General features: G+C 39.8%; 1 protein-coding gene across 5 annotated transcripts in view; it reads right to left on the bottom strand.

The window, feature by feature from the left end:
* The window catches only part of LOC116058159 (vacuole membrane protein 1), a 68,260-nt gene that overhangs the window by 3,233 nt on the left and 38,561 nt on the right, over positions 1-26,466 (bottom strand). For all 5 annotated transcript variants that reach the window (XM_031310861.2, XM_031310859.2, XM_031310860.2 and 2 more), the window contains 4 exons: positions 21,646-21,726; positions 21,141-21,257; positions 17,092-17,153; positions 779-881 (listed from right to left, as the gene is read on the bottom strand). In XM_031310861.2, coding sequence (XP_031166721.1) covers positions 779-881; positions 17,092-17,153; positions 21,141-21,257; positions 21,646-21,726 — 363 coding nt within the window. The remainder of the gene's footprint in view (positions 1-778; positions 882-17,091; positions 17,154-21,140; positions 21,258-21,645; positions 21,727-26,466) is intronic.

Here is a 26,466-nt window from a genome sequence, read left to right on the forward strand (position 1 = left end):
AGAAGAAAGATCGTTTTTAATGGATCACTTAGGGCAAGAGAGAGAAAAAGGGAGTGAGAAATGGAGAAGAGGGAAAAAAAGCTTTGAAACAGAAATAGGCTACAGCTACAACTGGCTCTTTTTGTTCTAGACAGGGTTTTTTGATGGATTGTCACTGGCAGGGGGGGGGGCGCCCCAGTCTACAGCCAGTGCTGGGTTCAGGCGGGGCACTGAGTGCAAGTGTGTGTATGTGACACATAGGGGAGTGACCACACTCACACACACACTCCCAATTGGTAAGATGGAGCATGAGTCAGCACGCCCCGCGCTACAGTATTACAGTTCAATACAGCGAGTGGAGCCAGACCCCACACTGGCCCCTCTCCTACCCCTCCCCTCTTTCTCCTCCCTCCCCTCTAGCCCGCCCAGTGCAGCGCTAACCTACTCTGTCATTCTGGCCCGAAACAAGCCTCTGTAATCTACTGTACCACTACAGGTTATAGTAAAATCTACAACATCAACATTTCTCGTGTAAACATGAAATTATATATTGAACTGATTAAAATGTTTAAACTGAAAGCAAATGGTACAGACAAAGAGGGTGAAAACAGAATTGTGTGCATGAGAGAAAATGGGTCAGAGATATAAAGGAAGGCTTGGATAAAGAGAAGAAAGGAACACAAAAAGTAGAGGGAGAAGTAGTGAAAGAGGCAAAAGTGAGGGGGCTGCATTCTTTTCTCTGGGCGTACACGTGAATGAATAGAGGCTGTGAGTGGGGGGCTGAGGCCCCTGTACTTACAGTTGGGATCCCCTCTCCAGCGTGATGGTGCAGCTTGGCCTTCTGGGCCTCCAAGTACTCCCTGAAGGGCTTCTGCAGTGCCGCACCCAGCAGTGGAACAGCTCTGCCTCAACCAACAGAGAGAGAGAGAGGGGGTGGGGGGGGGGGGAAAGGAGGGAAAGAGGGAGGGAAGGAAGAAGAGAGAAAGAGAGAGAGGGAGGGGGTCATGGGAGGGGGGGGGGCACAAATCACGTCACATCATTGTTACTCACCAGCCCAAGGGCAGCAACAAAGGGAGGCATGCTGTCCTATGTCCTGTATAGTGTCGCTCTCCCCTGCTTCCTCTCTCCGAGAAGAGAGAAAGACGGAGAGGGCAACGAGTGCGATCCCTTCACTGCTCATCCCCACAGATACACACACATAAACAAACACACGGAAAAAAAAAAGTACAGACTGTACCACAGCTATAGAAAATAGTGCTGCTGAAAAACAAAATAAAAAAAAACTCAAAAGACGATCAAAATAGGCATAAATAAAGTTGGCCGGTCCTCATACAGCAGCCGCAGCAGCAGTAGTCACCCACATTCTCCCGCTCTGCTCGGCTCTGTTCTCCTCTCACACACACACTCACACACACACACACACACACAAACATACTCGGCTTCCTCTCCCTCTCTCACACACACACATCGGTGAACTCGTTCAACTCCCCTGCAGTGCCTCCTCTGCCGCTGCAGCGAGGAGAAATGAATGACTTCTCAGAACTCTCACATTTATCACAGGCGGTTCCTGTAAGAACTGGTTTCAGCCAATTAATGAGGAAGTGAGTCGTACCCAAACTGTGTCATCACTGGCTGAGATCTGGGGGGGATGGCCCACAGAGGGAGGGCACTCCTGTAAGACAGCCCATATTAGGAAACCCTTTACAAGATTTAGCCACCAACTACAAGCATACTACTGAACCCACCCTCCCTCCCCTCCCCTCCAATCGCGCACACACACACACACACACACACACACACACACACACACACACACACACACACACACACACACACATAGAAAAACGACGCGAGAGACTGCAGAGAATGCCCTAGAATAGCGAATCAGTGGCCCATCCCTAGGCTGGAGTTAGTGATTAATCACTAAACAAATACATACTAAAGACCTTCACTTATTCTCTTTTGTGGCTATACACAGTCAATTACATCCCCTGAGCTATTGTTTCAAAACCTTCCCTATGTTCCACTTTTACGTCTTTTGTTCATGTTGGGGAGGCTTCATCAAAGCTCAGAGACACATCAACAGATCAAAGATGTTGAGGCAGGTTTGCGTGGGCAGTCATGTCACATACGGTTGAGTTTATAGCTGGCAACTTTCTCTGAGGGAGGCAAGTCATTTCCGTCCCTCCCCACCTCCCCACCTCCACACACACGCATGCACACACACACACATACACACACACACACACACACACACACACACACACACACACACACACACACACACACACACACCTATGTTATGGTGAGAAAAAAAACAGATTGTGTTAAATGACTGAGATTATAACAAGGAAAACTTTTAGTAATGATTAACTTTATACCAGGTAATGGATATCCTACATGTGAATGGGAAAAGCAGACAGGAAGTCTAACAGATAGATCAGGCTTTAAATTACACAATAGAAAATGGTTAGGACATACGGTATCAAAAATCAAGCATGTTTTTTTTTTTGTTTTTTTTTTTGGAGGGAAACAAAGCCTCTCCTATTCCCATCCCCCACATCACAAAATTCCTAACCTATCTACACAAACAGAAACTTACCAAAACTAATTTAAAAATATATAACCTGGATGAAAAGCTGAATATGAGTTTAAAAGAAAAAGAGAGATTAGAAAACACAGGGGAAATACACTAGTTCAGCAGATAAAAGTAAACAGGCAAGGACAAAGAATGAGAGAAACAGTTTTCAGAAATGGCGGGCGAATCATCTCCTACACGATGAGCAATACTGAGTCATGATGAGCCTGGGCAAATCCACCAACAAAGAAGCTCAAAGCTAGCAGTCTAAAACACATTTTTAATGCCTCAGAGTCGGCACCGTCTCTTGGTCTTTCCATTAAAAATCTGGGGATTTTGTGCTTTTTGGGAATATATTTTCACTTTCTGCAGAAGATGTTGTAAGATTGTTGGATTTAAGAAATTTCTACTGTAAGTGTGTTCATAATTTACCCGTGAGTACCTGTGCTGAACTTCTTTCTGTGAAGAAGTTTATATTTCTTAGTCCAAGATAATTTTTTTTACTTCTATCTGGAATTAAATGAGAAATGTGTGTAACTTGTGCATGCATTACCTATTTGTAATAGATGGTATTATGTTGTACAGTAACTGTTGTAAAAGTAAATTTTAATTCTAAGTAAAAGTTTGGAAATGTGAAATAGTATTTTCTGAGTTCTTCCTAAGTTGAGTTGAGGGAAAGGAAGGGAAAAACTAGAAGCTGAAATTTACAACAGCAATAAGATATAATTTGGCAAACAATACGCCTGAACTGTTTACTCAGCAGCTACTGAACAAACATTAACGACTGGTTTGTTAAAATCCTGTGCTTTAAGTGAGACTAACAGAAAACTCCTCACTTGTATCTTTTTTCCAAGGTGAGGCTCTAAAACGCTATGGCCTCGAGAAACAGGGAAATAACTCAGTTTGAACAAAACTATTTACAGCACTTTTTAAAAAGGCAGAACGTTTGATCTTCACCCTCTACAAGCTCTGGCCAAATTTCTGTTTCAACTGTAAAGGCCCATTTATAACAAAAACTTATCATGTCTCAATTTATGGTGAGCATTAATTTGGTAATAAATATGAAAGTAGTCCTGTAGAAGAGCATGCATGTTAGTTCTAATAATTTAGCTCTTACTTAAATTGATAAAATGCAGAACATGATGAAAACAAAACTCATAGGCTCTAATTTTATTTAATCAGCTGAAACAGCTGTGACATAAATGTACCTAAAATTAAGTTCAATTTATAGTTTTTTTTCTTCAAACTTTTCTTTCTCATGATTTAATAAAGGCAGTAAAGGACAGAAACCGACTATAGATTTTCACATTATTCAATGCTGTATATCAATTACTATAAGCAATTACTTATGTATTTTATATGATAATCCTCCTTTTTGTGGACCTGTACCCAAAAATATAAATGGGCAAAACAGATTTATTGCAGTATATAAAACACTTTGCAGTTAATCCGAACAGATGTATAAAATATGACCCTTCTCACTCTTCTTCTAAAGAGAAAAAATATGGGATAGTTAAAAAGAATAATAATAACAACAATGAAACGTCTTAAAATGTAGGTGGTTTTACAACAATAAAAGACTGCATGTGTGGAACCTATCAAACTTTATAACAGCTGCTCTCCAATTAATTGAATTACTTCCAGAAGTTGTGCAAAAAGCATAAGCTTCACTTGCCTGGGTTTCAAAAAAATATTCCCAGTAAATATGTGTGGCTTATTATCAACACTATAGCTGTATATTATATACCTGCACATATTCTGAAACATAAGAAGTGTGTGTGATTAGTACTTTATTAATCAACATCAACTAGGTAACACGCAGGCTTCTAGATATAAAGAGCAAATGATCGTAGCTCCATCAAGTGATTCCCATGTAGACACTAAATAAATCAATGAATGAAGTTCTCTTTCATGCATCTACAAATGTATGAAATATAGCAATCCAAAGTAAATCTCTGAAAGACTTGCAACAATTATTATTCAATCAAGTATTCATGAATTTTTCAGATGTAATATAATATACAGAAGCTAATTGTAACAAAGAAGCTCAGCAGCTCAAACAGCGTTTAGACAACAGAGTTTAGTTTTATGTTGATGCAGGTATAAAACTGGATCCCTTTGGATAGATGAGTTCAAATGAAACAGAAAATTGACATTTCCCATCCATACACACTTTCTGTTACACACTTTGTTTTGTTCAAGCCTGTTACAGCATGCCAAATGACTGTTTTGAGAGCGTGAATCCCATTTCATCCAAGAATAAATTCAAAGTGACCCAACACAGTTTGATCAATATCTTTGAACATGAACAGCTCTCACTCAGAGATCCAGGGGAAACCACACAACCATCACCATCCTACAAATGCCATCAGACCTATCACTTTTTCCAAACCATTCTCAGTGCGGTCGCACAGCAGGCTTCATCTGTGCAACATAGAAATATGAACAAGACAAAAGTGTTGGACAATTTGTATCAGTGTGTTTAGTGAAATCCAACAATGGTGTCTGTTAGTGGACTTTACTACAAAGCTCATTTTAGATTAGATTACCAAACAAGCACTAATTTCTTTATGTGATCAGCTATTCTGGGTTGGTAAGGAGAACGGATCCCCACGCGCGCACACACACACACACACACACACACACACACACACACACACACACACACACACACACACACACACACACACACACACACACACACACACACACACACACACACACACACACACACACACACACACACACACACACACACAAAATAAATATATGAAGTATGAAGTATACATATTTAATTTACTCATACAAAAACAAAATCAGATAAAATAATAAAGACAAAGCAATTCTTAAAATGAAAAGGCAGGGGTTATTGAAGATTTGTGAGATATGCGACCTCTCTAGCTCCCATTCCTCATCAACACAACAGGGGTCATCACATCTGTCTGCTAAAGAATTCAGAATATAATATAAAATAAAATATTTCCTGTGAACTACACAAAGGAGTTCTACCCACTTACATTGATATTTCTGAAGCACAGTCACCTACCATTGCCTAATCTTTTTAACAAAGAAAAAGTAGCACATGGTATTTGTATCTTTTAGTGTTAGTGTTGCTGGGCTGCCCGTACAAAATTGCATCCTCTTCTCCAAATTTGTAACTTTAAAAATTACAATTAGGTACCAAAAGCTGCACATCTGGTCTTGTTTGTACAGAAGCTATTCCAGCCTTGAGTACCAAAACGTACTCCTATTGTCATATATACCATTCACCTGCAATAAACCGCTACACTTCAGAAACCAGGCCCTGTTAGCCAAGAAAAGACGCTTACTTGCTTGATAACCAGGAAAGAAACGGGGGGGAGATACACATTCACAAAACAAGTTGATATGGAGGGAAAACCCCACTTCTCTCAACTTCCTGCAGTCTGATTATTGCCGTGATGGGCTAATTTGTGAGTGCAATGTCAGCCTCTCATTTTTTAATGAACTATCATTTCCTGCTGCTGTTCACAAAGTGTGGAGTGGGTTTGGGCGTCCTGTGTTCATTTTGTGAAAACTAAATTCCACAGGCCATGAGTCAGAGGAGACCTTTGACCTGTCTGCCCCTTCTGAAGGCTGCCACCGCCAACAACACACACACACACACACACACACACACACACACACACACACACACACACACACACACACACACACACACACACACACACACACACACACACACACACACACACACACACACACACGGGACGATAGAGAACAAGGGTTCACATGACAGCCAAACCCTGGCCAGGTCCAACTGGTTACGACATCATCACAACTGGCGTAGGCAATCACTAGTGTTACCCAATGCTCCACAGGGCCACAGTTCACACCTAACATAACATCACAGACGCTGCAAGACGCGGCAGACACACACACGTACACACACTGTTTAGGCAGCGCTCTGACCTGAGGTACTGAAACTCTGACCTCTACACTATCTCTGTGCAAAACACAGATGCTCTGACTCATTTCTTTTTATCAGCTCATGGCTTGATAAATTACTACTGCTCCAATATGATTTGATTAATTGTAAAAATGGAATTATGGGATGAGGAGTGTGTTTTACTTTGTGAGGAAAATTGTGATTCATGTGCAAGTGTTGTAAGGTAATATCTGTGTGTGTGTGTGTGTGTGTGTGTGTATATCTGTTCCTCCTCCAGTTCAACTGGGCTTTTTCCCAATGACTTCACCACTAAAGCATGGAGCCCACTCCTGAACGGAGATCCCCCTGCCCAGTGTGTTTATCACATCCCTGCTCCACAGCCATCTGTTTCAGCCAGCAAACACACACATGCACAAACACACACACACACACACACACACACACACACACACACACACACACACACACACACACACACACACACACACACACACACACACACACACACACACACACACATACACAAGCTTGGACACATGCTATCCTCTTGGGTGCCTGCAGTGCTGCCAGGAAATCAGGGGGCACCAATTATAGCAGTCTATTATTCCTCTCACTTCCCAGACAGCCACATAAAACAGCCCTCAAACCCCTACGACCCCCCAGGTTCAGGTCGGCATGCCCACACAGACCCTGGGTGTGGAGGTGTGTGGAGTTGCTGGGTCACTGTGTTACCAGGCCTGGACCCTTCCAATGGTGAGAAAGGGTTGTTTAATGAGTCAGATGTGGCTGGAGACACATCCAGACAAGTCATACTTTGCAGGAGAGCGGCAGCGACAAGCAGGCTGGAAATAGAGGAGGAGATGGAAGAACAGAAGAAGAGGTAAAGGGCATTACACCAGTGTCTCCATCCATCCTGTGATGTCATGCTTGGAGGAATGGGATCTGTGGTGACATTGTTTTTCTATGGGACAACATCTAGCCCTCTTTTCAAATGAACACCTAATGACCCGGTGATAACCCCACCTACTGTATTTCTTTATAAATTTACACTTTATTAGTCCCAAATGGGAAACGTTGCAGCAAGTCAGAAAACCGAAACACACAAGAGGGGTTAAATGAACACATTACAACATGTTAAATAAATGTAAAGGGTAGAAACACACCAAAGAAACAAGGTCACGGGGTGGAGAATTAATGGCATTTGGAATAAATGAGAACCTGAGACTGTTTGAAGCTTGCCTCTCCTGTAAACGTAATGTAATGTAATGTAAGCACAGAAGTGTATGAGAGACTTTTTTCATTATATAGTACACTGTGGGATTGTATGCAGTATGTGTGGTTCATATACACTGTGACGTGCTGCTCAGACAACCACATAGGTTACTACCTACCTGTCAAAAGCCACAACATGCTGTATGTCTTCCGCTATATGTTTTACTCTGGCTGCTCTATAAGTGACTGCATTACAAAACAACAAGGAGGAATTCAGCAAAAAGACATCCAGCAAGGTCAATACAATCTGTTATAAACATAATAGTCAAATTGCCAAATGTGATTATAGTTATCTGATTAACTTTCTGTTCAGTTGTGCATAAAGTATAGCCTTGCATTCAAGTTTACATGCTGCAGAGGTTGTAGTTAGGACCAACCGAATGCAGACAAGTGAAAGTTCCTGATGTCTATGCGACAGTATGCAACAGTGTGTCTTAATGTGCTGCAGCAACACTGAAGAAATGTAGAACATCTAGATAAAAGCAAAATACTACATTATTTCTCAATAAAACTGTTATATTGTGAATGCGATTTAAGATCCCATAGCGGTCTAGTCATAAGATTTAGTAAAAGTAATACATTGTGTTCACAGTGGTGAATCTTTGAGGTTTGACAAAATAAAATAATAAGCAAATGATTTATGTGTCTGCGATAAAACAAATAAAACACAACCTCCTCATAATTAAGATTTATGGTTGCTCTGGTTTTTCTTTAGGCTGAGGCCTAACACGGATGATCCACAACTGAACAATGGCAAGGATATTTACGGGAAGAAATATCACAAACAACCCTCCTTACTTTCTCGCCTCCCTCTAAAATACTTGTCACTGTTGTGAATGGGGCTGATGGGGGAAAACATGTCTGTTTTGCCAGAGGTGTGATGGAGGCAGGGCGGGGAGGGAGAGGGGTCCGGACGGCTGCCCTCTGAGTCAGGTCCTGTCTGGGATGACTCCTCTCATACAACACAGACGGACACACACGTACTACAGACTACCGGTGAAATGACAGCACACATTACGATGTTCATAGGATTCACAAAACAATACACTTCAGTGCATGATAACAACTAGAGGTCAGGTTCCCCTGATAAATGAGCTGCTCTAAAAATGAATCAATGGCGTACTGTTTCCTGAAACAACATGCAAGCCAGTTCCCATCCTGATGAATAAATACATCAGTAATTTCATGTGTAGGAATGATTTGATGAGTGAGCGGCATGTGTAGTGTGGCGTAGACTGTGAGACTTTGAACAAAACAAATGAATCAGGGATGAATAAAGCAGGAAGTCCTGGGACACACAATGTGCCCATGAGGCACATAATATGACACCAGACCTCAGACCTAAACACACATCTGACCTCTCCCTGTCTTTGTATCTTTTTCTCTCTCGCACAAACACCCACACACATACACACTTACTCGTCAAAGCTACAATTACATGCCGATCTTTGTGTACCCCTTCTAAATCCCTCATTGTGCTATTAACTGACGAAATAGGCCTACAGTACACGATCTGAACAATAAGTCTTCTTGAACGATTGAATATTATTCTAAAGACCTTTTGGCTCGGAGTAAAACCTGTCTCTGGCGCTTACTGCCTCTGTATTTCTGTCAGAGCTTGTGGGCCAAGGTAATCAGAATGGAAGTGGAGGAGATGAGAAAATGGACGCCCCGCCGGGCCTCGCATTAAACTTAACGACGCTGTATAAAAAGAGAGTCAGCCGCGACCTGCCGCTGCATCCCTCACTCTCACTGTCTTGCCCTGTTTGCCTCTGATCCCGTCATCCTAAGGGAGGCGTCTGACTGTGTTTGAGGAGAGAAGGGCAGGCCGTGGAAGGACTGATCAATGCCATCTTTGTCAGGGTGCTTCTCAGGTGACCAGAGCACCCGGTGACTAATAGGATCGAAAATACTCCCTTCTGGCAGATTGGGTTAACGGGAAGACTTTGCTCATATGGCTCAAAGAGGGCTATTATAGGATCAGTGATGTGACAGAGCTGTGAATAAAGCTGTATAAAGACATACATTGACATTTTGGATTTTTTATCACTACCATTCTTATACAAAAAGATAGGCAACAGCTTCAGGCTGCAAAGGTGCAATACATCCCCACATGTAAGATAACTTAAGCTAATACGCTTTAGCAAAGACTGCAGCTCACTTTAGCTTCGTCCTCTATATTTATTGCACAAAAAAATAGATTGATCCAGGAAATTCTTTGCCTCAAATTGGTGCATTTTGCTTTACATAGACTTATGTGGTGACATAAAAATCCCTCACTGCTAGGTGACTTTCAACTCTTACAAGACAATGATACAGTTACCTTCAACCCAGACAACCCCACATTCAGTATGAAACAACACAAACCTAGTTTCTATATGAGCTGGGGGGGGGGTTAAGATGGGTGAAATTTAGTGGAAACAAGCAGTAACAGACGTTTCTCCCCTAACTCCAGTACTTACATGCACGCAAATAACTGAACTACTGTGAAAACCCAAAATAGTTTGCATGGTTCTCAGCAATTTCACTTCTCCAGTGACCCAACTTTACTTGAGTTGTTTGATAGTTAACATTCAGAAGAAATTGTGGTGACCTCTAGGCTATAGTACAAAACAGGAACATAACAAGAAAGTAGATTACATTAAAGGATTTCACAATTCACAAAGAAGGTTCACAATTGTTCAAGCCTGTCTGAAAACAACAGGGTGCCTATGAACATTGAAACAGGTTTTGCTTGCTGTAATCATACCTCCTTTTCCTACTGTTTGAAGCTAGTATGAGGCTTCAACAGTCTGAGTTACACAAATCAAGTGGGTATCTTCTAAAGATAGTCCTTTTAGTACAAAATTCCCACATACACAGAATCAAAACACAGAAAGAAACCAGGTGGAACAGCGTAAATGCAGAGAACAATTTAAAAGTCTGAAAAGTAATCCAACTCTTTTAATTGATTTATACTTACTCCAATAACAACCTTAGAGTACCTAGGTAAGGTATAACATGACAGTTACAACAACAGTAACAAGAACTGAAGTCTATCTTATAATATAATAAAAATGTGATGGCAGTTGTGATACAACCCCGGCTGCCCTGCCATGACCTGTGACTCTGCCCTGGCATCCCTCTGAGCAGGGCTGCCTGCTGTGATCCTCTAATACCGACAGCCTTGTGTGGCAGGGACAGCCATCTGCAGGCCCATTGTGCTGGTAATGGACCCCTGCCTTTAGAGATGTTCTCACATGGAAATGGGTGCATTCTCATGGAGACGTGCACCTGTTTCTACTGGATAACCTTTTCAGGTCTCAACTCTTACTCTGTGCATCTCAATGGCTTTCTCCCCGAGAGCCCGACAGTGATAGGCCTCCCTTGATACATGACTCTGAAGGATTTGCCAAACTCAATACAGGACACAGAGAGTGGCTGACTCAATCAAGATGATGGATTATTGAGAACAGTCATTTTAAATGCAAAGCCAGAAGATGAGAGCCTATAAGGTGACAGATAACTGTAATGGTGTCTGTCTTGTGTAATCTTTGTTCCTCTCTTCTTCATTTCTCTCTTTTCCACATTCTCACAAACATAACCAGCACCATAACCTACCTCACACTTTTTCATCTGCCAGACCTCTGCACAAACTAAACCCAGTGCCACCACAGTCACCACTGACAAGCTGTGAACACACTGGACTCCTGCAGATGGCGAATCACCAGCAGCAAGGGTCTCATCACTACAGCTGTTCCCTTAATTAGGGAAGATTTCTATTTTTTCCCTGTTCATATATCATCACAAATGGCTGGTGAAAAAGTGGCATGAATCAGAGTTAGAAATCCAGCCTAAACAAGGCGACTGACAACAGATCAAACGAGGAAACTGTAGGCCCAGACAGCATGTCAAAGACAGGAAAGCTCCCTGTTCCATTACTGCATGCAATGGGTGATTTTGATCTTTTCCTGTTGTATATCACCACCTCACTGGCTGATGAAGTCCCCACTGAGATAAGAGAAAGGAGGACTGGGAGGACAGGGCACAGAAAAAGATGAATCTGTTTCCCTGAAGTTATATGGAGCACAGCAGCAGGGGCTTTTTCGTTCTCTGAAGTCCCTCTAGGCTTATTGACCTCATGTGCACATTAAATTCAAGGGAATTAAAGTGTATAAAATGAGCCTGTTGTGGGATAAGACAGGACAGTAGTCATATTGTTTCTCAGGGTGCAAAGTGTTTAACAACTATGTTTTATTTATGATTTGTGCACAAAATGTTAAGGTTTATGCCCTTATTCTGAAAAACAATAATATTCATACTAAGCTGTTTAAATGGCTAATGAAAATAAATAGTCCACTAACGTTCCTGTTTACATGCAGCCATAAAAAAAAAAAAGTTTTTCACTGGTGGCAAACACACACTCCCTCTTTTATTCCTTTAACCACCCTCTTGAAAAGTCCAGCATCTAACAACATGTTGATATCCAAGTCTTTCATAATGTTTAAAAGTAGGCGTGTTTCTCTTCCCGACCAGAAATGTGGGCTTCTCTTTTGGACATTCATCTCCACCCCTCTACCCCATATTCCGAATGCGCTGTATGCATGTCCAAAGAATGCTCCTGAAACCTGAATAATATCAGCATATCCCACATGTCTTTATTGGAAAATGCTACATTCAGAATAATGCCTAAACGGAATGTGCTTGAATGTTTACATGACCCATATCAAATTTGGAGTAATAGTAGAATATATGTAAACACGGTCAGTGAGAGGTCCATAGAGTTAGGGTATAATGACAAATTTGGGTGATATCATGTAATTTTAAAGTTGGAAGCACATCCATATTCAAAAATGTATGAAGTCTATTTTTTTCATCAAATCTAAAAACTCTCCAGACTTGTTAAAAAAGATGGGAAGCCTGTGCAGGGTTTTATGACTAGTGGCAAAAAAAAACTGCTAAATGAACACTTTTAAGGAATAACTGCATGAAGGCTCTTGATGTACAACTGCTTCAGATCTTGATCAAAGCCTAGAGTAATGTGAGTTTGCAGAATTTTCTCCTGCCTTAAACAATGACTGTACATGCACCGCTGGCCTTGAAGAGGAGACATCTGTACGTTAGTCACAGGACATAAGAAACCTGACAAGTCTGATCAGACACACAGCTCCATCCAACCGGTTATCAGTTATTGTTATCAGCCCAAAAGGCATCCGAGGAGGGTTTTATTGTGACTTTGTGGCAGTTCAAAGCAAAATTATCTTCATTATTATCCTACTACTGCTGACAGAAGGTTATAGATTTAACCTTAAATGCTTTGCACAGCAGGAAAACAAGAGTGAAACACAATCTGCCAGAGATAGAAGAATCTGTTTCCACAATACTCACAAAGAAGTCATTTATCAAGTTTGAAATGTCTAACACGCAATTTTTTTGACCCAAACAGACAGTAATTAGAAAAACAGCTGAAAAAGGAAGACCACGTTACTTGATTGAACAACTTATTTTTCCACAAAAACTTTTTTTTTTGGTCTCGCTCTCAAAGGGAACATCAGACAGTCATAAATGTATAATGGAAATTTTAAGTCACTTATGTTCAACTTGTTCTAAAAAAAAAAGTCCTTTGCATAATCTCTACATTTTATTTCCAGCCAGTAAAAAAACTCTGGAGTTGGTCATTTTGTTAACAGAGGTGATGAAAATGGCTGTTGACAGTTTTAGAGCCTCATGACGTTTAAGCCTCAGATCCAAAGCTCTTTTGTGAGACTGAATTTCAGTAACACACTTTCCATTTGTCATTCATAGAAAAACCACTTTCCTGATTTAAACTGCTGATGAATGAGTAAAAATCTTTAAAAATATCTCTAAAAAAGCCCACATTTCTAAATTGAGTAATACATTAGATGACTTTATCATGATACACAACTCTTATTGCCACATAACCATTTTTTAAGTGACAGTGTTACAATACACAATATTTTCTTAATGCAACTTTAAAAGAATTTGTGGGCACTCCCTATTGAGTGAATAAGAAAATCTACCTTGTCATGATTACAGGAATATTTAGCAAATAAAACATGAACCTGTAATGTTTTACTGTACTGCAGATTTTAGTTGTTGACAATCACACTACAGCATCTAGCCAGTAGCCAGTGTTAAAGTGTTTTTTTTTAATCAGCTTTGCGTCATTACATCCAAGTTAGGAAATACATGTGCTACAAATATGCAATGCTTAGATAAAGAACCACCATACACACACAAACACACTTTTTTTGTTCTTATCACCAAAACTATCTGAACTACTACTGAAACTCAAAGTCTGGCCTTTTTCAAAAAGTGAAAAGTTACGCTACAACACGTAATTCAGGGTATTCACCGTAAAAAGGAGTTGTGTTAAGTTTGAAACAAAAGGCATGTTCTGATGCACTCAAAGTGAAAGGTGCTATTGTGTGTTTTGTTAGGGAGCTGATAAATCATTTCAATTAAATAATTACTAACTAAATGATGAAAAATAACATTCAAAAAAAGAAAACATGTTCTAGATAACAGTTCAGTGTTTGTGTAATTTTTCAGTATAATCATTTGCTATTTCAAATATCTTCAGTACAAAACATGTTCTGTAAGGCATTACACTGTTAAACTGACTTCTGTGTCCTCTATGCAGGTGTGTGTGTGTGTGTGTGTGTGTGTGTGTGTGTGTGTGTCTCAACTAGCTTACCTGACATGCAAAGATCAGAAAATAAATTGTGTTGTATTGTATTGTCATGAAATCACCCCGGTCAAAGTCCAAAGTCACCCACAAAGACAAATACTATTCCCTCAGTTTACAGATGCTGAATCCAGAGCTAAGCAGACAAAAACAAAGCCAGCCTAAATATTAAAATAAAGACACAATTTGTGTCATCAATCATCAAGCATAAACAGCTTGAAAAAGATAGCAAATGCTCCACAAGCTTATAACATTTCACATGGGATAATCAAAAATACCTCAAATGTTATAAAGCTATCAGACCCCACAGCAAATTATATATATATATATAATATCGGTGTAATAATTTTCAAAAAACAATCATCAAACACTCATGTCATGGCATAGAATCATTATGTTAGGAATCTGTTTATGCAAAACCAAGAAATAAGAGAGTAGTTTCCAAATACTCAATGAAAAAAAAAAAAGTAAATCTTTTTTTTTAAATCTTTAAATTTTAAAAAAAGTTTTAAGTGCTTCAGTAAATATTTTAGAAAACGTCCTGTGGCTCTGGTGATAAAGAAACAAGATGTAGAAATTTAGTATAACTGACTTTTGAGAATGTGGGCATCCAAAGGACAAATGTTTGTGTGTTCGCATGCAACTGTGCACAGTGGGTGGGGGCAACTGCAAGTGCCTACATTTAAGCGGGTGTAAAGGTGTACATTTATTTTAAAGCAACTGCAGAGTTAACACTGACACTGCGGGCTTCCTGTGCCTAAGGGCTTACAATTGAAAGGCAGTCACCCATTCATAAGGTCATGTGTGATTGAGAGTGAGAGTAAGCGGCAGAGAGAATCAGAGGTGGTAGAAGGTGGAAAGGCCTCAGCGAGGAAGGAAGCTGACGGTTGACAAGTTGTAGTGAGGGAAACTTTCTTTAGAAAAGAAGCGGGCAGCGAGTCAGACTGAAACCTGTCAATAACCAATGATCTGTCGCTTTGAGTCTGCAGCTCAATGAACAGTGACTGCCAGAGCCGACAGGTCTTTCACAACCTAACACACACACACGCACACACACGCACGCACACACACACACACACACACACACACACACACACACACACACACACACACACACACACACACACACACACACACACACACACACACACACCCACTTCATACAGAGTTATAAAAACCTTTCTTATAAAGCTTGTATTATCTTAGCTTCATTGATTAGACTTCAATCTGAACATATTTTAAGTTGTGGCATTAAAAAAGGAATCAAGTACTGTCTATAAAAATACACATGTGGAGAAAAGAGCAACAACAGCTTCTTAAGTAGCCTTCTCTGACCAAAGTCAGCAAATGTGCAAAAAGACAACATGGCAAGGAAGAGAGCTGATGCAATCTCATCGCCTGATTTCATTCTTTGTGTGTGTGTGTGCGTGTGTGTGTGTGTGTGTGTGTGTGTGTGTGTGTGTGTGTGTGTGTGTGTGTGTGTGTGTGTGTGTGTGTGTGTGTGTGTGTGTGTGTGTGCGTGTGATAAACGGCACTCCCACCAGCAGGTGTGTCGAGGGCAGTTTCCAGCTGCAACCCCTGGCATCTCTACAAGGACACAAGGACATCATGGCACCCATCAGCACCCACACACATAACAACTTATATCCAACCCTTATTTTCAAGAGGGCCAGAGACTGTACGTGTGTGTTTGTGTAGGTGTGATTTTTACATTTGGTTTTACATTTTTTTGTGAAAATGTTTTACTGGTTTTATACCTTCAAAACCAGCCTGTGTCTGATGGCTTCATGATAAAACCGCTCTCTTAAATCTTACAAAATAACCTAATGCCATTGGTATATTCAACACTACACTGATGCAGTTTCCAGCTTGGCATACATAAATACTGGCACAAATAAGTTCCCTTTGTGAAATCTCTCTCACCGGTAACTCAAACTCCTTTTTTATTTCTTTCCTCCCACAAAGTTCAAGGCTAATACACATTAGCACATCCTGCCTGAGAGGCCTGACACGTCTGACACATGAAGGACCTTATTTTAATTGAAAAAATTAAAGGTGATCCATCTTTGGATACTCAGAAGAGGCCCTCTCTTTTGGCTTGTGCTCCCTATGAGATCAGGTAGGTAACAGCCGATTGGTTACAACAGTGCAGAGTGATAAAGCAGAGAGGAGGTTTCTATGATAGACAAGAGTTCATCCCGTCCTGTGAAGCAACTGGAACATGTTCATGCCCATAGTCATCCAGTGGAAAAATCCAAGCCATTAATCACCATGTATACTATTACAGCAGAGTAAGGAGCCAAAAGGGGAACAAAATGTGACAAAACCTCTGTTTCAAGGCCTGCACAAAGTATTTCAAGCAGGATAAAGTAACCAGACATCTTCTAAAATCACCATGTTTAATACAAAACCACCTCTGACTCTGCCTGACCTTCATCAGAGTCACAAAGAGGAGGAGGCAAATTTCACCACATAAAAGGTCCCTCAACCGTCAAGTTCTGCATTAACACTTTCATGTTTGATAGCTGCACACCTCACAGGGTACTTTTGCTGGGCAAACAAACGCACACAAGAACACACACAAGTGCACACGAGAACACACACACACACACACACACACACACTCACCCGTTGAGGCTTACTCACCCGATGAGGGAGACCATCTGCTCCACTATGTGCCTGCTGAAGGTGACGATCACAAACAGTTTCTGTATGACAAAGAAACACACAGAGAAAGAGCGAGTCAGTTACTGAACTATGAGGTCACGCAGAACAAGGCAGTATGTGCATCATAGTTTGATCAGTAATTCCTTAACTGCCCCTTACACACACACACACACACACACACATGTATACGCACAACCCATTATGCCCGAGCCCATGCCTTGCACCACCAAGGCGGTTTGGTCTAAAAGTAGCCATGAAGACGCCCTTTTGTCATGGAGGGCAAGAAATAAAAGGCCTAGGCTCTATGACACATGACCAACACAGTACACTAGGTCATCATATCACACTGGCTGAGTGTGTTGGTGTGTGTGTCAATGTATGTGTGTGTGTAAAGGATGGATGGATAGAGGAGTAGAGGAATCAAAAGAGATGTGTCATTGCTTCAGCTTCAAAGGGGGTCTGGAGACCGGCTCCTGTCCAGTCTGATTCCTGCTTAGTCACTGGGCCAGAAGGGACAGACAGGCGACTGGCAGCCATTCTGCCTCATATTAGCCCTGTGTTCTCCTGCAGGGGGGCATGGACATGCACCCAATATTTGACCTGATTTTTTTTTCTTGCCCTCTGAGTTGTTGTGGGTTACTTTACTAACAAACATGCGCTTTGACCACTAAAAATGTGGTTTGATCCAGTAACATCTAGGCTGCCTTCAACATGGCATTAGAGAGGCTTAACCCAACAGAGCTTTTGGCAGGTCCATCATTACAAACTCATGTTGTGCAGAAAAGGATTGTTGAAACCCACAGAACCTTATTTAAAATTCTAGTCCAGATCCCAAGGTTTCCAAAGGTACTAAATATATACTGCTGAATTACAGGGGAAAGTGTATAAAATGATACATCAGACATCTAGAATTTTCCATTTTATGTAATGAAGGAGGCATAAAAATGTAATCTTGGATTTGAATATTTCACTCAATATAAATGTTAGAAGTTAGAAAAATATATAGTTTAATGTGAAACTGTTGAAAAATGTGTTATCTAACTTAGGCCACAAGTCGTAAAGGTCACTATGTAATTTAATTGACGTTATTTTATTTGAAATTGAATTTGAGTTTGGGATTAGTAGAATATTTTTCGTGATGCTTTTGCAACAGGCTAAATGGTACTGATCAAATAAGGGACTGCAGAATAAAATTTGCCTGTATCTAGCACATTTACATGATGGACTCAAGTGCTCATGTTTATTAATGTGCACTGTCCCTTCTTATATACAATTTATAAATATGTTAAAATATTTCTGACATGCAGATCATTCTCATATATGGACCTCGACTGAGTATTGAGTATATTGATCAGAGGTTTTAAAGTACAAATGCTGCAAATTGGTCTTTTTGGGAGAATTTTAGCAGTTTGTTAATGAGGCCCATCATTAACTTCCCAGACAATTTAAAAACAATGGAAGTGTAGATTGGAAAAACAACAGGAGCTTGAAGGACACTCAGAGAGCTCAGACCTCTGTCAAGGCCGTGCCCTATCTTGCAATGTTAATGAAAGTGAAAAATAATTTGTGTGTCCGCCAAGTGATTTGGATCAGCTCTAAAAAGCAATGGCTTCTTCCTTGGCCTATGCTACACCCTTCCACCAAGTTTCATGAAAATCGGGCCAGTAGTTTTTCCGTAATCCTGCTACCAATCAAACAAACATAACCACCTTAGCGGAGCTAAAGATAAATGACATTATAAGTGAACAAAAATAAATGTGACAGCCACATCAATACAACACCCAGAACGTCACATTTACAAGATCACAATCATTTTCACTTCATGTGCCAGCAGTCTTTGATTAGTGCTTTGTTACAGTGTTCTTGGTAAGGTTATTACGTAACATGTCATCCAGCTCATTCATGTATTTGTTCATTTGGTTGTGGGTGTTATGCCTCAGGACCTTGGCAAAATGTTGGCAATGTCACGAAAATAACAAAACTTATAATTGAGCCCTGCAACAACAAAAAAAGACTGACATTAGCAGAAAATAAACATCCCCCCATTAACCCCATCTTCAGGAAGAAGTTTTAGAGTGATGCTCTTGCATATTGATTTTGTGCACACACATCTCTTCACCAGGCACTGACAAGTGTTCTGTCATCCTACACAAAGCAAGGAGGAAGGGACAGCAAGATGGCCGACACAGGAAAGCTGACTAAGATGTCTTTAATGTGTCTGCTCGGAAACCGGCTGTGACATAGTCAGCCTCGCTGATTTCAGTTAACTGATAATGCTGATAAGAGCTACGCACATTCTAGTCATAACTATTTTGTCGCACGCACGCACGCACGTACGTACGCACGCACGCACGCACGCACGTACGCACGCATGCACGCACACAACAAGGGGGAAGGATTACATCAGTTCTCAATAGTTTACAGAAAAGGAACACTCTTTATCAAAAACCATGAGGTGCATCAAGTGAGCTGACAGTAATGTGGAAGTAAGAACATCCTGTTGTCAACGTTCAGACTAAAAAGTCAAACGGTGCAACAAAAACAATCCTCTCATTTCACTTTTGCTATATCAAAGTCCATGTCCTCTGCCACACCTCATGCTCTTCTGTCCTCAGCAAAAAGGCAAGGCTCGACATGACATCACCCATCATGCTCAAGAGACCTGTCGCGTCACAAAAGGCGGCGACGTTAACCATTCTACATGAACATTCGGATGTGACGCTTAATGAGCACAAAAGGCGAAAGCAGCACAGAACAAAAAGCCTCTCCTTGGAGACTACTGAGAACACACCTGAAGCACAGGTACAAAACCCAAGATCAAAAACACGCTTTGAAGCATTGAGAGTTTTACGCCCACCACACACACACACACACACACACACACACACACACACACACACACACACACACACACACACACACACACACACACACACACACACACTCCTCAAAATCCCCTTTTGTTCCCTCTTGGCCCATGAGCGAGAATGTCACCTGCGCTTTCTTCTAATACTTATTGTTTTCTGCCCACACACTGTAAACTACTGAATCATTTGCATTAGAAGCAGAAACTGAGCTTGAAGAGAATTGAACCAAGCAGCTACAGGAGAGATTAGGGTCCCCCCAGACATGCCGGAGAGCTGGGTGAAGTCTTTCTTTCCATGAGACAGGGTGGGACACTCCCCTGTCAGTGGGGGCCCCTGGGACCCCTGGGTGTAATCTGGTACTGTGTGTGTGTGATCGTGCCTGCCATGCATGCAATCCCCCTGCCACCCTCTTCCCCTATCTCTCCCTCCCTCTTTCTCCATCACCTCCCACAGACAATGTTTATCAGCTTTAGCTTGCGCTGACTAGGTTCATCCCCCCCACCTTCATTCTTAATTTGGTGCAGGACAATGCTTTCTGCGTATATGCTAAGGAATGAGGCAGAGTGAAAAAAAAAAAGCTTTGCTTTTAACCCTTCCTTTTCTGAATCACAGTGAGCAAATTCCAGAGTTGAGCCCCTGACGGTAATCAGAGTCATACTGCAAATTCCTGGACACAAATTAAGGATTTTACAGGATTAGAAGAAACATTTGTAATGCCAAGTCTCCTAACAGCACTATCTTATTCAAGGGTTAGGATGTATCTTTTACTTTCCCATAAATTCTCAATCTGCTGTCGTCTGACCGGCCTACTGTACAATGTACTGGGGGTGCTGCAGCTGCAATCACAAAATGGTTGACTCCCCCTACTTTGGCTGCACAAAATGGCCTCCTTACTACCAGTTGAATACAGTACAGCGATGCTGTGCATGACTGTGATTCATTATTGAACACACTTCTCCCTCTGAACAATATTATGATTGTATTATGATGTATGCAGATCTCAAACTTTCTAGAAAATGTCCATCTTTCTCTAGAAAAGATAGCAGGCGAGTAATACATATGCAGTGCTGGGAAAGTTTTCTTTACTGTATAGAAGTCTCAGCTGGAAAAATCTGCCCTGGCATTATTTACATGGATGTATAGGATTTAACTGCAGCTCACCTGAATGTGCATTTTGATGACTGCTTTCCCAATGAGTGTTGCACCAAAAAAAGTCCAGAAGGGGACTAAAAAATGTCCACATGTTATTCCTGCCAGGTCAAACAAGGGATTAGGAATCTGGGGGGAAACAACAGAGATGGTTAGACTTGATATGGTGTAAATTCACCTCAAGAAACACAAAACTAATCACATAGAGAAAGTGCACGAAACAATGTAGCACAATATTGACATTTCTAACATCTGTATTCCCTAGGCACACCTATAGTAGGGCACAGCGAGTGCCTTGAGAATATATGATACTTGTCAAATATACATTTCATAATACCATTTTTTTTTGTTTTTAGGTCGAACAGTTCAAGACTGTCCCGTCCTTTGAATTATGCACACACCAATACATTAATAACTATGTGAATATATGACAAACAATGATTTAAACTGTTAAACCCCATAATGTGGATGAATAATATTTATTACAATAAAAAACTGTATGTGTGATGTGACTTACTGAAGCACAGGCCAAAATCCCAAAGAATCCGACCCTCTGGATGAGTTTCTGCACTGCTACTTTTGCTCGGGTCGCAAAGTCCTGAAAAAGAGCAGAAGTAGGAAAAATGTATGATTTCATTTTCTATAGAGACTTGCTGATGTTTAGCTGATACTGATCACATAGTGTATGCATAGTGTATGCTTAATACAGCCATCGCTTTATTTACAGGAGACATCTCAAACCTGCTTCACACATTTTTTATCAATTTAATTTATTCTCCTAATTAATGTTTTAGAGTTTTTCGCAGATACATATCACACTGTTTTTATAAATACTGGATGATGTCTGACAGATTAGTTTAAATTGATTATTACTGACATTTCATATAATAAATTATTCATAATTCCTTTCTGGTAAATTTCAGATTGATAAGTAAATTTGTTTAGATTCAAATAATTAATTGGGCTACTTAAACATTTATTAGAGCAGTTTTTTTTCAAGCATTTCGGTGGAAAAAGGACTATCGCAGAGGTGTATGAAATAAATGTGTGTAGCCAAATAGAATGTTGTTTTTATAGTGATTTTGGACTATTTGACCCATTCCAATGCCACATTAAAACAAACGAAGAATTTAGGATAAGATCTTAATTTGGGATAACATTGTATAATCAAATTTCTGCCTTTAGGATTTCTCCATTGTCTCTGAATGTTACTGTTTCAACTTATTCACAAGTTATTGTCTGTTTACTGACATTAAATATTTCCATTTTATATCTAAAAACATATTGGTGTCCATATAAAACGAAAAATGGGTGAATAACCTGTTTGAACGTTTTTTATCTCTGCTTGTGATTAAATAAGTGCAAAGGAGCAACAGCTGCAACAGGAGGATTTTCCACATCCTGTAAATGTGCCCTCCCAAAAAAGTTGTCAACAATTATTGAGCAAGATGTAGATGTACAGCAGTTCAAACTGTTTATATATATATATAATAATTTAAATGGATTGTATATCGGAGTGATTTTCACTTACTAAATCTTAGAATCTGTGTTTCTAAACTCTCCCAAGTTTAGATGCTTCAGATTAAATGATAAAAAAATATACCTAAACATGCACTTTTCATAATATTTGCACTATTTTAATTCTAATGTATCCATATTTATCAAACTAAATGTGAAAAGTATAAGTGATGAGGAACTCTATCAAATTCTATCAAACAAGACATTAACTCATCTAATAATAAACAACTTCTCACAGGGAAAATGTATTTATTTAAATTAAATATTAATATATTAAATGAAAGTCCTTTGCTAAATTCATTAGCGTCTTGCCAGCATAAATATCTTCAAGTTCACAGCTCAAATACACTGATTCACCTGCCACATATTGTAAAAGAATTGCGAGGCTTTTCTCTAAACATGCGTTCTAATTTTAGTAAAGTGATAAACTGGGTTTAAGCATGTCAGTATTGAACATCTAGTACCAGTTCATTCAATTGTCACTGGGAATGTGTGAACAACAGAACAGACGTAGGTCATTCCAGTGACTCACAAATTCTTGCTTTTTCTGCTGCTCTTGCCCTATCCTTCTTGACAGCTCCACAAAAGCCTCTTTTCACAGCAATGACACAGATTTTTCCAGCAATATACCTTTTCTGGGAAGAGGAGCTTTAATCTGTTTGGATTTGATCTAATCTAGGTCTGGGAACACAGTGGGAATGCAAAGGAAACCTCCTGATCCAGGACCTTTCAGATTTTTGGATGGTCTTTCAATATCTAGGTAATTATTGAATTCAAATTCAAGAATTACTTCCACACAATGCTAGAGTTGTCATTGTTTAAATAAAATGAGTTGTGTTTTGCACAGAAATAGTTTAATTCTGGGTGGAAATCTAAACTTTAAAAAAAAATAACTATAAAATATACTGAGGAGATTCCATTTCCAAAATATTCGATGCAAGATTTTTTATTTTGTAGGCCATAATGTTAATAATTTGATCAGTAGGGAATATAGATTTTACAGCCATTTAACTGCACAATGGCTTTCATTCGTTATTATTTCTATATCTGTCTGAACTTGAAGTTGTTGCACTTTTTTTGTGAAAAGCAATACGATTATTCTTTGTTTGCAAAATTAATTTAATCAATGTAGTACTTCCTTTTTTTTTTAAATGCTGTAAAGTTCACAATATATCAAAGTAATTATATTTATGTCATATTGGATGAATATAGGCACTCACTCTTCTGTATCTAAATACATATTTGTATTTGTAGAAGCCTTAAATGTGGGTTTAATTAATCCTTACATAGATTTATGGTCATAAATAAGCTATTTCAATGATTTCATTTAAATGTGTGTCTGCTATACTGTAACACGTGCATATTATATTTTGCATATTATTCTGGCTGTATGAAGTTGTAATGTTTCACAATAAAAGCATCTTTTTGTGCCGTTCAGATTAAACTTCAAACTTATTTTGAATTTTGTTTTTGTATGTGAACAGAATAGTAATGAATGTAAAAAACTCAGTAATTAATGAATAACTGCAAATACCATTCTTGATAAAAAAAAAAAGTATATATAGTAAAATGGGATATCCTCCAAAATACACACTCTTTCACGCTGACTGCTGTTATGAACACATACATATACATATTAAAGCTAACATTCACCTTAAGACTTTTATAAAATTGTTTATTCTTCTTGAACCAAATCATTTATGTTTTCATAATATTTCCTTTTTCATGGAACAAAGTTTTTCACAAAAACTTGCATCTATTGCATTTTAGAATGAAACCCAAATAGTTAGTGGTCTGTGTAATTATTTTAAGTCTAAATATCCTTAATGACTGTTTGCTGTATATGAAGTTGGGAGTTGTTTTTAACCTAAAACAATATCAAATCAACTGACAATGAAAAAAAAGAAAGAAAACCTAATACAATTCATTAATAGACGAGAATAAAGTAGTTTTCTTTCTACTTTTCTTAAAAGTAAGGCCTCAGTTTCTAAAACATCATGTTAATTGGGAAAAAAAGAGATGTGGGAGGGGGCTGGCAATACACGATCATACCTTATATGGTCAACAAAACCAGTACAGTGCTGATGACATTCTTTACGGGGTGCAACCAAGCAGACGGGAAATTTGAGAGACATGGGAGGTCGCCTAATAAGGTGGTGGTGGGGGGAGCAAAGGGACACAGAATCTGATTGGTTCCCAATTTGAATTTCTGCCTCCACTGATGTCCAATCATAAAAGTTTCTCTTTGGACTAGCCTGTAGTTTTAATTCTAGCCTGTCCCCATGTGTGTGTGTGTGCATGTGTGTGTGAGTTGCTCAGCTGGTGGGAGACAGGGAGGGAAGGAATGTGTATGGTTGGTTTACAGCTGAAGCGCTGAGGACTGTGTCTGGACCAGGGACACCTGACAACTGCCGGTGTTGCAGTTTGGACAGAACCCTGCAGAACCAATCATTGCCACGGAGACGGCCTGTGAATCCCATTCATTTTCTGACATCATGACACATGCATTGTTTATATTAGGTACTTTAGAGCTTTTGGCTCATGCAGTGAGCGTGAGCATGAAAATATCATCACAGTGTGAACAAAGGGTCCCTGAGGATAAGGGGAGGGTGTAAAAGGGTGTGTGTGAACTTGTGACACTGTGATTTACTATAGTTGAACTATGTACTTGGACTCTCTCTCGATTGTGCATTTCTGGACTGGGAAAGATCTTGGATGGCTGGGGTTCAGACATCCAGACTCTGTTGTTGGTGGCTTATGGAAAATCACCATCTTTGCCAGGCAGCTTGCCAAAAGTTGCCTGTTCCCCCCACCCCACCAGGGCTGGGCTAGGTTTAGCAGCAATTACATTTGGGAAGATCTTTCAAGATCAAGAGTGCAGCGTCATTAAAACTGTGGAGGTTTTGGTTCCAGATTTGGCTGCCCGGCACAGATGCTTTATTCGTAGTCTGCACAGTCACCCCGCATGGAGCCGACCTCTGTGGGGAACAATACGCTCATTTAAACTGTTGTTGTGCAAATATACTTCTAACAGTCAGATTAACCAATACCTCATTTGAATAAGCAAATCACAAGTGCTCCTTAGAAACCACATTTTACCTGTTTAGTCACGCACTCTTTACAGCTTGTACAGCCATGTGTTTCATGAGCATGTGCTACTTTTGTTTATTTGATATAAAAATGGTGCAGCCATCTGTGCATCATTTCAAACATAAGAAATGTACCACATCTGTTTCGATTTAATCACAGTTAATATGTAGATAAATTGGAATAGCTGGGAGTTCATCACAAAACAAGCATTTATGGAATTATGGCATGGCCATCATTAATTGAAAATGAGATTAAATTCTTATTAGGTACATGGCAAAAACATGACTCATGACTTTATGAATACAGGAGCATGTCCTGTCCTGATAGTTTGAATATCTGTGGTTACAATTGCCAGGTGATGACAGTTATTGGAAAAATCCACAGGGCAAAACCAGCAACTTGATACAGCAACCCAAAACAAATTAAAAGGAAGAAATGTTTCGTTACCTTGATATACCATAAATGGAAACAGGATCAGTTTCAAGTGTCAGTTTTTTTTTTCTTTGCCTGTTTTAATCTGAAATGTATTATTGTACGATACGACATGTTTATTTTGGATCTGCTGAAAAGTTGCTCAGAGGGTTCTCTCATAAAAAAAGTGGACTTTTCATTGTGAAAAAAGTTGGCAAAGGAAACACGTTTTCAGTAGTCTTTGGTAGTGCTGATGGGGTACAGAGTTCAAACAAAGACAAAAAGCAGGCAGCGACAAGGCACTCTGCTCCATGTGGAA

The sequence above is a fragment of the Sander lucioperca genome, chromosome 13, assembly GCF_008315115.2.
Source record: "Sander lucioperca isolate FBNREF2018 chromosome 13, SLUC_FBN_1.2, whole genome shotgun sequence".
Lineage (NCBI taxonomy): Eukaryota > Metazoa > Chordata > Actinopteri > Perciformes > Percidae > Sander > Sander lucioperca.